At 28.2% G+C, this 12704-nt stretch overlaps 1 protein-coding gene across 1 annotated transcript in view; it reads left to right on the top strand.

Moving 5' to 3' along the window:
• Nucleotides 1-12704, top strand: part of LOC129960160 (ionotropic receptor 25a-like) — a 72999-nt gene that overhangs the window by 45024 nt on the left and 15271 nt on the right. The window contains exons 6-11 of the mRNA XM_056073351.1: nucleotides 431-484; nucleotides 1620-1742; nucleotides 4704-4868; nucleotides 6339-6461; nucleotides 6547-6654; nucleotides 11356-11550. Coding sequence (XP_055929326.1) covers nucleotides 431-484; nucleotides 1620-1742; nucleotides 4704-4868; nucleotides 6339-6461; nucleotides 6547-6654; nucleotides 11356-11550 — 768 coding nt within the window. The remainder of the gene's footprint in view (nucleotides 1-430; nucleotides 485-1619; nucleotides 1743-4703; nucleotides 4869-6338; nucleotides 6462-6546; nucleotides 6655-11355; nucleotides 11551-12704) is intronic.

Here is a 12704-nt window from a genome sequence, read left to right as displayed (position 1 = left end):
TGAAAGAAAGTTAATAATTAGCATAGAAATAATACGAAAATGTTTTCGTCCCTACCAAATATAAGAATTTTATTTTATCTGAAATATTTATCGGTAGTCATCAAGAAATAAACTGAAAACATGATTTTCACCTGCAGGTAAGCCGATGAGCGTACATATGGATAAAGTGTAAATTTACAATAGATTGATCTAATTAAAGCTCAATTTTATACTTCAGACTGGAAATATGTTGAAAGAATTTTCTTCGCGTGTCAAAAAATTTAAAAGTCATCTAAGACTTGCATATGTTCCATTTATGAACCATCTTGAAAAGAAATATTGAGAAATGAATAAAAATTAAAAGCATTGGAAATTAAAAGTGAAAAGAATTTTGGCAATGGATATTTCTTAATTGTTGCAGTATTTATTAAAACGTGCTTTCTTACCTCAGGCAGAATCTAACAATATGACGGGACGAGAATATTCATGGTACTTAGTATCTTTAGTAAGTATAGCACTTATTTTCCATCCTAATCCATTTATTTTCTTGTCAAAAAATTGTTCCTATTATATGTTTTTCCGTATAATTTTTAGACAATTACCTACACACTAATTGCAATAAATGCAATATGATGAAATAATGACCCAAATAATATTTTGATAAAGAATTGTTTTCTCATAACAATACAAAATCATTTAAATGTTGCATTTTTAAACAATTCATTATTGCATTCGAAGTTATCTATTAGGCCCAGGATGGCAGTTAGTTTAATTCTCAATTCTCACGCTCATATGTGCATATTTTATTAATTAACCCAAAATCTATATAGAGATATTTTGCTCATAATGACATAATTACGCCCAATTATAAGATATTATATTCTCTTTCGAGCTTTCAATTTCAATTACCTTGCAATCATTATAAGTAATTCAATTCGTAAGCATTGTAGGTGTTTGGTTCGCTAATCAGAGTTTAACGGTTCAAACTATAACTGGCTCTGCATCGCTAATCGGTAAAATCTTTTATTAAATAAATTAAAGAAAATCAGTAAGCAATTCTACAATAAAATGATTCGTTGTTGAAATCTGAGGCAAACATTAAGTTATAAAACAAATGCAAGCAAAAACAAGAAAACACTGAATGTCGTTCGAAGATTTGCATTTGAAAAGCGGCATAAAACCCAGAGTAGCTTCTAACGCTTATTTTTATTTTATGGATATTAATAAACTTTCATCTGAGCAACAAGGTCAGTAGTTTCAAGTGTTGGAGCCTTCTTTAGGATCACCCAACAACTCTTGTACATCATAAATTAAGCAGTTTATGATCATCAAATCTGGTTGACTGATTCAAAATGTGTTTCAAAGACAAACTTATTTCGAATTTTTATATCTACTTTTACACAAAGCTTTCAGTTTTCCAATTTTGTATATCTGGTAAACTGTCATAAATATCTGTAAAAACGTTTTACTCTGCATAATTACTTCAATACAGAAATTAAAATGCCAGATTTCTGTATCAAACAGAATTCTGTACAGAAATCAAAATTTATTTTTGTTTACTCTTTATAGAATATTATCATATCGCTACGCTTTCAATTAATTTTGTTTGCAATTATTGTGATTGACTGCTATAATTCTAGGATCCCACAGAGCCAAATTGCAATTGCAAAAAAATGGCTGCTTTATGGATGCTTCCTCGACCTAAGCCTAATCAAAAAAAGAAAGCAGAAACTTTGGCTCGAACATTTGAAATTAAATCTGAGGTAAAACATTTTTGTATAAATTCAATTCAGCCTAAGTAAGTAAGAAGAAAGTTAGTTTTTTAAAAATAAAAATGAGTTTTGTAAATTAATTTTAATCTTTTGGAAGGGCATAAAATTATAACACAATAATTGTAAATATTATGAAAATTAATTATTTAAATTAGCAACAAGAACACATTTGTTTTCATGTTCCTTTTGAAAAGAATATAAAATATTTGGTATTTTCTATTAACTATATTAACAAAAGAAATGAATTTTTGAAATTAAATATTCAAAACATATTTAATATTAGATTATATTGTAGGGAAAATATAACTCAAGAAAATTATTTTTTTCCAATTTCAAATGAAAAATAAAGTTCATCGAAATAAAATGAGTAATTTATTTTTAAATGCAGTGAGATCATGCATTTTCCCAGATTAGTTTAGTATATATTGATTAAATATGCAATACAAATCGCTCAATCATACCTTTTTGTCGTTGGTGTTTTCCATGAAGCTGTTTCTCTGCAGATAATTATCCATATAAAGACTTTTTGTAAAGAATGGGAAAAAACAAAGGTATTCATTCGTAATGAAGCTCATATTTCATTATTTGAAAATAAGTATAATTACGAAGAATGTTTCATGGAGCTTTTCTCCTTTCTTCAATTCAAATAATTCTGACTTATTCAAGCAACCACTTTTTTCTTTCAAATTTCTGCATTTATAACCTAAATATCTTGTTATATCAGAAAAATTATAGTTTTCTTAACATGTTACATGTTATAAATACTGCTCTTTCCAAAGACCTTTAATTTATCTAAATAAAATGTGGAAAAAACCCAATACTTTGCACTCTGTACTATCGAAGCAGCGTATCCATTTCAAAGGACCTTCATTGGCAGTGACCCAATGATTGAAAACCTTTAATTCTTATCAAAGTTTTCAATTGCTCCAAATTAGGGAAAACATTTAAAAACTGTTATAATTTAAATACTTGATCTTGCGTAGTTGTCCGTGATTCAAAAACTCATAACAGTCAGCGGGTGGTTCCCCCAAAACTTTCTCGCATACTCTGTAATAAAGATGTTATCCCCAACCCGCCGCATGAAATCGTTGATCTTGGGTAAGGCAAAGATCACTTTGCAGGGCATTGGATTATAATAGTTAAGAAATATTAATCTTTGGTGTGAAGTTATCATTTTTACTGAATCTATCATGTGATTCTTGGCGAGTTTTTTAGCGATTCATCTATGAAATGTGATAAATAGTATCAGAAAATCAAATTTGTGTTTTAGATTTGCTTTTCCCAAGCGATTGAAACGAAAATTTGACACAGAACTACAATTTTAATCACAAAATCACACGCCAAATTTGATATATTTAAATTATTTCGTTTCTGAATTTACTTGATTCTGAAGGTACCTATTGACAGACGGTCAACCCCTTGTTGGGTTTGGCTTAAAATTTGACAGGTTACTACGCTATAGATGCCAAATCTGTGTACCAAATTTTATCTATCTGGCTCTCTTTATTTTGTAGTTATCGTCTTAATTCAGATTCAAACAGTTGTACAGACAGATTTCCTGCAAATGGAATTTGTTCAAAATTTAATAGAAATTTACAGATATGGTGTGAAGATCATATTCCAAATTTTATCCATCTTGCTCAAAGCGTTTTTCAGTTACCTTTGCCTCAGATAGACGAGCAGACAGACTGACATAATACCAAAAAATATTTATCTAACTCATGAAGATCAAAAACTTCGAGATCAGTCAAAATTTCGATTTCGAATTTTTTGGTGATTACAATTCTTTTTTAATACTTCGTATACGATAAAATAGAAAAGGAAGTGGTACGGCTTCTATTAGTTTAAGGGTCTTGGTCTACCTTGGTATCATCTAGAATATAAGTCTGACTTTAATCTTATATACATGGGAGTAGGTTGAATTGCTAAATGGAGAACATTCATGGGGAAATGATTCACAATTGCTCTTCTATGAGAAGAATAAAGTAGTAATTAGGTAAAAATCCAATAACCAGCCAGCCAGTCAACCTGAGAGCAACTAGAAATTTTTTGCTAAGACCCGCATCGGTCCATCAATTTCGGCAGAAAAATTCCCGCCTCCATTTGATGGATGTTCTTTAGACAGTTGATGTCTAAACCCATTTGACTGTCTATAGGCCAAATTTATAAATAATTTATAATGTAGTTTTACTATGTAGCGCTTCTTTCAATTAAAAAAGTTTTTAAAAAAAGGATGAGACAGATAACAAAAATAATAACGACACATTTTAGTTAAACATCGTTATGAGTTAATCTTATTTTACGTTTTTTTTTCTTTACAATTAACCATTATTACTTAAATTGGAGTTAGTGACAGGACCTGAAACAGCGTAGATAGAAAAAAAATGGAATCAACTATCAAAAGAAATAACTTCTTTCTTCTAATAAGTTTACGTTGCGAGAGTTGTATAAATATAACATATCCTTCATATTCTCCTTACAGTTGTATAAATATCATATCCTTCTTAACAGTTCTTGTTTGATATAAGAACACCTGTGTGAGACTTACTTGCACTGATGAATCATCACATAATCATACATGTATGGCATAACTTTTGTATGTTTTTTTTCGTATCAGAACAACATAAGTCAGATTGAAATAAATATGTATGTAATTTTGTATTTTTTAACGCTGGTGTATATAGGGAACTTTAAACTTAATTTTTATAAATTTATTGAAGTCAGTACACATTCACGCGGTCATATGCATTTGACTTTTATTGGGTATGTGTTGCTCATCTTGCTGGAGGGAAAGGGATTCAAAGCCTATCATAGGTGTAGTCATCTCTATTTCAATTTATTAAACTATTCGTTTGCAAATGATATATGTAATTCTGTAATGAATTTTAAAAGGTTAAGACTATTTAAGTTTTATATTTCAATAATTTTACATCATATTATTCTTTTTTATAGGTTGAAGTTTCCTTTTATTATGATCTAGTTTTGCTCGTAGTGAAAGCTATTAAGTCATCTGTAGAGAAAGGAATGTGGCCAAATCAAATACAGTACCCATCTTGTAATACTCAAGTGAATCCTGAAGACAGGAAGGACTTCAAACTTCTAAACGCTCTCAAACAGGTTCAGAATTCTTCAAAACGTTATTATTATTATTTTTTTGTAAATATTTGTTAATAACTATTCGAAGATGCGTTATAATTCCATTGCAATTCATTCTATTTGAATCAATAGTATTAACAAGCCTTCGGATTTTGTCAACTATTTTAGATTATCACTTATGTAAGCAAGAAAAAAAACCCTGTATAAAAAGGCTGTGATTTTAATTCTGTTTGAATTTCCAAGTTACTTTTTAATCTTAAATCTTGGTAGGGACGATATTTTTGGAATCTTTAATTAATTTGTACGACGTGTCTTTCATACCGGCTATTTTCACCTCGAAAGGTTAAAACTGTTAATAATAACTATTTTAAGCACAGATTTGCTCACTATGTATTACAAAAGAAGCATTAAGTATTACATAGTTCTATTTTTAATTGGTGTCAGTTAGTTAAATTTTGTTACATTTAAAATAAAGCAACATAAAACATTGTGAGAATTTGACACAAAGAATCGTGCTTTAAAGTCTTTTTTATTAATTTATTGTAAAAAGTCATGCGAATAAGATTTGAAAATAATTAGCATTTCATAAAATATTATAAAATTTGTCTTTTTTTATATTAATCTTTTACCCTATGGTCACAAAACTTCCCATCGATCACAAAAATTTAGTAATACATTGAAGATCATTGTGAGTTTAATTTATTGTCATCGGATCAGAAAGCGTTTTATTTTCAAAAATTTTCGTACTAATAACTGCGCTTGAAAATAATAAACATTTTCACTTTAAGCGAAACAAAACAAACAAAAAAAAAAAAAAAACAAAAAAAAAAGAAAGAAAGAAAGAAAAAAAAATCTTATTCATGAAGGGAGATATGCCAATCAAATGAAATGAACAAAATAAAATGGATAAGCAAAATAATCTTTATTAAGGTGTGGCTTTCATAACAAGGTTCTTAAATTTGTAACTTTAACTTCATTCAAAGAGATTATTTTTGAAAGTAATTCTATAAATTGATTATATTAATAAATTATTTTTGCATTCAGATTCAACTACATGAAAGAATATTTTAAAATTATAATTATTTTATAAAAAAAATTATCAACTAAAAATACTGAATTCATCTTTTAAATAAATATTGAAAATAGTTGAATCTGCCTTTGAATTGCATGAAATATGATGATTTAACTTATTTATCAAAGATTCCGTTCACAAGTGTGACTTATTAGAAATTTTTCAGACCGCATATTTTAAACTCAAGAATAAAAAAAATAATTAATTGATTCTCAGTTCACATATTTTACAATAAAATTCAAGTGGTTGCTATAAACTAAATTAATACTTTAATAAATTATTGAAACTACATGCCAAACATTGGTTAAAAGGATGGAAAGGTGTTGAAGTTAATAATTATACTCCATTTATATTGATATAATTTTGTTGGAATGCTATTTTATAATTAAAATTTGGTAATTCTAACTTTCTGCTTTCAGCAAGCTCATGATGGAATATTTGGGCAGTTTGTAATTAAAGAAACAGGTGGTAGTTACCAAGAATTAGAATTAATATTGCGAAAACTAACATTTATCGATAATAAAATCACTCAACCAAAAAGGGTAAGATGAAAACTATGAACTCGAATTTTTTTTATGTCCTCTGTCTTTTACGTTCTGGTATTCACATATCTATTCATTTTCTCAGATAGGTGAATGGACTTATGGACAACCCACAGGGAAAATTAAATTCCAGCAAGGGTATGATCTGAAGAATTTTACGGCAGTTACAATATATCACGTCACGACACTTGAGGTTTGGTTTTCTTTTTGTATCGATCATGGATAAGTATGCTTGTAATATTTTGCATGTCATAAGTAATTCGCTGTGAATACAAAAACGTCAAAAAATCAAAATAAGAATGTACAAAATTGATGTTCAGCATTCTATATAATTTAGCATGGTTGCTTATGTATACTTCCTGTTAGAAAAACAAAATATTCCACAGTAGATTTCTTCATAGATCTTTCTTCAGTCATCCTTTTAAAACTGTCAAAGTTAACTCAAAATTTATATAACACTAACCGCCTTTAGCGACCAGCCGGTTCGCCAATCTTAATGTTCGTTAAAATTTTAATAATTAAATATTTTATGCAATTCCTACTTTAATAGCTTCTTCATCAAAATATTTTAAAATTTCAAATTTTGATAGGCATATAATTCACTCATAATATTATAAACGCCTTCAGTCATAACGTAATATGTATCTCTCTAATTTTCTGTTGGCTCCCATAGAATTTATACTTTAAGTTAAAGTGGAAAGGATTAATCTGAAATGAATATAATAATATTTTTTACTGAAACAAAGCATTTTTTTTTTGTAATATGATTATTGAAAACAGTCACTGAGCGTTTAAACTTTATGGGCACTAAAGAATATCTTTCTTAATTTATGTAATATTTCAAAAATTTGTCAACAAAATTTTCTCAGATTCATCATGATCAGATTGATTAATTAACAATGTTAAATTTTAAATGCATCAAACACTAAAAAAAAAAAACGAATCGTTTAAAATAATCGGTTGGAAACAGGTTAAAAAAAACTACTTAAAAGACGATGGTCTTAAAACTATAAGCATATACAAAAAATATATAACTAACATAAATACAATTTAATTACAAAAGCATGCAACTAATCTAAAAATAATTTAAATCGTCCGTTGATATTGGTTGTCATATCAACAATCAGAACACAATGCGCATGCGTGAATTTACAACGCTAGTTACGGTAAAGCAAATGCGTGAGTTTTTCTAAGCCAGTTGGGGTAACGTTATGCAGATTAGAAATTTTTATTTCCTTTTTTCTGTTTTATTTTAATTCAAAAGTACTTCAGAATGAATCTGAAAGATCGATTAATTAACAATGTTTAATTTTAAATGCATCAAACATTACGAAAATAAACAGAATCGTTTGAAATAATCAGCCGAAAAATCTTAACCCTAGCCTCATTACTGTTGGGGGAAAAAAACTGAAATCTTACTCATTTGGCGTTAGGGAAAATGAATATTTTTTTTGTCGAGAAAGTTAGTTTTTAATTAATAATTAAAATTCTAATTAAAAATTCAAAAAAAGGGACCCCAGGTGCCATTCCCGTCCTCTAAGGTATACATGTACCAAATTTGGTAGCTGTAGGTCAAATGGTCTTTTCTGTGGAGCGCCAACACACACACACACACACACATTGAACTTTATTTATAAGTATAGATGTTTTTTTAAAGCAAGCGAAGAAGGGGAAAAATTATTCTAAAAAATTGGGTAAAGCAGATGTTCTTATTAAATAAGTAATTTTTTTAAAAAATGAAACGAAGAAGGAGAAAAGTTATTCTATAAAATTGGGTAAAGCAGATGTTCTGTTTTAGAAACTTTTTTTCCCTTTCCAGCTGTGTTGCCATAGAAACCGGCGCACAATTGTTTACACGTTTATGTTTATCTATTCAGATTTTATAATACCTAATCAGAGTAACGATGAATATCAGTGTGTTCGTCAATAAATGTTCATTTCTTTAAAAACATGATTAACGAAAACAGAGTCACTGAGCATTTAAACCTTATGGGAACTAAAAAATATCTTTCTTAATTTATGTAATATCTCAAGATTTTGTTGACCAGCCGGTTCGCCAATCTTAATGTTCGTTAAAATTTTTATATTTAAATATTTTATGCAATTCCTACTTTAATAGCTTCTTCATCAAAATATTTTAAAACTTCAAATTTTGATTGTCATATAATTCATTCATAATATTATAAAGGCCTTCAGTCATAACGTAATATGTATCTCTCTAATTTTCTGTTAGCACCCGTAGAATTTATGTTTTAAATTAAAGTGAAAAGAATTAATCTGCAATTAATATAATAATATATTTTGCTGAAACAAAGCATTTTTTTATAATATGATTACTGATAACAGAGTCACTGAGCGTTTAAACTTTATGGGCACTAAAGAATATCTTTCTTAATTTATGTAATATCTCAAGAATTTGTCAACAAAATTTTCTCAGATTCATCAGGAACAGATCGATTCATTAACAATGTTTCATTTTAAATGCAATAAACACTCAAAAAATAAAATGAATCATTTAAAATAATCGGTCGAAAACAGGTTTTAAAAAACTACTTAAAAAACGACGTACTTAAAACTATAAGCATATACAAAAAATGTATAATTAACATAAATACAATTTAATTACAAAAGCATGCAACTAACCTAAAAATAATTTAAATCGTCCGTTGATATTGGTTGTCATGTCAACAATCAGAACACAATGCGCATGCGTGAATTTACAACGCTAGTTACGTTAACGCAAGTGCGTGAATTTTTCTACGCCAGTTGGGGTAACGCTATGCAGATTATACATTTTTAATTTCCTTTATTCTGTGTTATTTTAATTCAAAAGTACTTCAGAATGAATCTGAAACATGGATTAATTAACAATGTTTAATTTTAAATGCATAAAACATTAAGAAAATAAACAGAATCGTTTGAAATAATCCGCCGAAAAACGTTAACCCTAGCCTCATTACTGTTGGGAGAAAAAAAATACTGGAGCCTTACTCACTTGGCGGTGAGGAAAATGGAAGATTTTTTTGGCGGGAAAGTTAGTTTTTAATTAATAATTAAAATTCTAATTAAAATTTCAAAAAAAGGGACCCCAGGTGCACATTCCCGACCTCTAAGGTATACATGTACCAAATTTGATAGCTGTATGTCAAATGACCTTGCCTGTAGTGCGCCAACACACACACACACACACACACACACACACACACATTGAGCTTTATTATAAGTATAGATATAGATATAGATTACGCGCTACTCGATACCATAACAAAGATGCAAAGCTAAAGAAAACAACATATGTATCTTATATCATGACGGGTTTGAAGTTCATTTAATTTGGACCATTTTAAACCAAGGATATTAATCATAAAAGTTTGTTTATGTAACTTAAAAAATATTTTTAAAAAACAAAATCGTTGATTTTTTATGCATAGTAAAAATTTATTTTTAGTTAAAATAATATTGAATAAAATATAAATACAGTAGACTCCCGATTATCCGCGGGTGGGTTATCCGCGCCTGCCGCACTAAGTTTATTTTTTATTTATTTATTTATTTTTTTTTTTTTTTTTGCTTTCAAGCAAAGAGAAAATGCTTCGAAAGCAAGAAGCAAACACAAATGACTGATTTCTTCAAAAAGGTGTCGTTTTACAGTTATGCTTTTGTAATTACATAATACATTACAGTATTAAAACAGTACATATGTATTAATTTTTGTATCCTTGACGCCTCTCGTAAGTACAAAGCACTTTTCTGTTTCCATTAACAAAATGCATTTTAGGTTAGTTTTGAGTGATATACTAAAATATTCAGCGTTAGTTAAACATTTCCTGCTGTTCATTTTACGTTTTATTGTACATAAAACGATTTTTCAAAGTTGGAATGACTGTTTTCTCTTTTGCTATACCCGTTTTTAGCTTTTTTCGGATTATCCGCGATTTTTGTTATCCGCGGCTGCCGCGCCACCCAATTCCGCGGATAATCGGGAGTGTACTGTAGCTCTCAAACCTATTGAAAATCTGACATCTTTTTAAAATTAAATTAGATGACACAAATTGACTAATTAACATAATTATTCCTTGGAAATTAAAGTAATTGTAAGTTGTATTTTTAAATATCAATAAACAAATCTATAGGTCCAGCTTTTTTTTGTCTTTTATTCAGCAATTCTTTTGCAGACATCTCTATTGTTTCTTCGTTCGTAGAATTATACATATTTGGAATTTTCTAAGTATAAACTTTATAAAGATATGCATTAATATATTTGTAATTCTAATTTTGTTAATACTTGGATTATTATTCTACTCTCACTGACCCAGATTAAAATGAATCAAATTCTTTTAAAGACAAACAGTTTTTTATTCAGAGTTAAAATAAACAACAAAAAAATTAATAAAATTGTTTTACTGTAATTTCTAAAACAGCAAACAAATTTCCTCTGCCTTTTTATAAAAATCTTCCATTTGATTTAAATGATTACTTTGTATAGTATTTTCCTTTATTTGCAAAATATGTACTTTTTTTAAAACATTGGCTTATTTAAGATTAAATGAAGTATTTTAGTTTACAGATAAGTTTATTTACAGTTTCCAAGTCGTAGCTTTCTATTTACTCATACTATCCGACAAATGAAAGAAGTTTTATGGACAATACACAACAGGAAGTAATATGTTTTCGCATAAAATTCTATGTGTTTTTTCCTGCAGACTTATGCATTTTTCAAATTAATTTGCACTGCAAAAATTTTGGGATTTCCTGAACATTTTGAACATGTATTATAGTATGATTTCAACGAATGATTTCTATTATATCATGCTTGATTGTAGAATTACAAATTTAATCTATTCAATTTTATAATTATTTCACTTATTTTTTTTACTGAAATTTTCATTCACAGATTCCTCCATTTGTTTATAAACATGTCGATGAAAATGGAACAGTAACGTTCAGTGGATATTGTGTTGAATTATTAGATGAAATCAAAGAAATTTTAAATTTTGATTATACGATATCCGAAACAAAAGATAATAAGTTTGGAACTATGAATGATAAGCTAGAATGGGACGGAATGATTCGAGATCTAGTAGATAAAGTAAGTCGGATTTCATGTATATGAAAATGAACTCACTTTTCCATTGCATATAAATATTTTTTTATAAATTATAAATATATTTTTTACCTCAAATACAAAGCATGAATAAAGTTTAGGTTTTTGGTCTCATTGAGAACAAAAACATTATTAAAGTTAGTCATTAAAGAATTCATTAAAGTTATGTATTTAAATATGCCGAAATTACTCAAAACCAATACATAGTTAAACTGAACAATATAATTTGAACTGACATAAACAATTAGAGAGAAGTCATTCTTAAATGTTTACATATTCTGCATAATATGGAATACAATTTTTGTTGCTGTACACCGAATTTATTTCATGAAGCTGCTAATGAAATTTCACGGTGGCACAAAAAAATTAAAAAGAATGAACAATCATGAACATTAATTGTTATAACATCATCTTGTGAAATAAATATAAAAAATTTATTGTCCAATGTATTAAATGAGGAAATTCACATAAGAAATACTTAATATTCTTTTATCCATTATTCTTTTAGGTTAACTGTATCGTTTAAACTAAAACTAGTGTAATTAGTATTTCTGAGAATATTTTTACCTGTTATTTGTATTTATTTCCTCCTCCTTGTCATTTTGTTTCCTCTTCCTTGTTTCAGAATTTGTTCTTCTTTTTAATAAGCTAACTATTCGTAGAACATAAGAATTTCGTAGAATTTATCAATGTCTCAAAGCTTTAAATAATCAATACGCTGAATTCCATCGCGGTACGAAGTTTATCTTGAAGAATTAACAAACAGTTCTCCCACAATCTTTGGATTTTATCTTGATTGCCCTCTTTATGGTGTGACACCAGAAACATAATTTTTATTGCTCAAGACCAGCTGCAATTAACGAATTTAAATTCGCCTTTGAGAGAGAACGCTTCCAAATGCCAAACGATACGCTTAGTATCGTTTGCAATTCTTTCGGCAGGTGTTTTCATTTGCAGTGTTTATATAGTTAAAACAAACAAAAAAAATTCTAACATTTCCAATAACTAGATTCCAAATTTGCTTTAGTAAATATGAGTTCTAAAACTTTAATGAATATTTCTCACTGTTTCTATAATTGTTATTCAAAATGTGTATACTTATTAAAGAATTCTATTTATCCGTATATTTGTCTGCGCGC

This window comes from Argiope bruennichi, chromosome X2 (genome assembly GCF_947563725.1).
Source record: "Argiope bruennichi chromosome X2, qqArgBrue1.1, whole genome shotgun sequence".
In the NCBI taxonomy this organism is placed as follows: Eukaryota; Metazoa; Arthropoda; class Arachnida; order Araneae; family Araneidae; genus Argiope; species Argiope bruennichi.
This window is presented reverse-complemented; position numbering and strand designations above follow the sequence as displayed.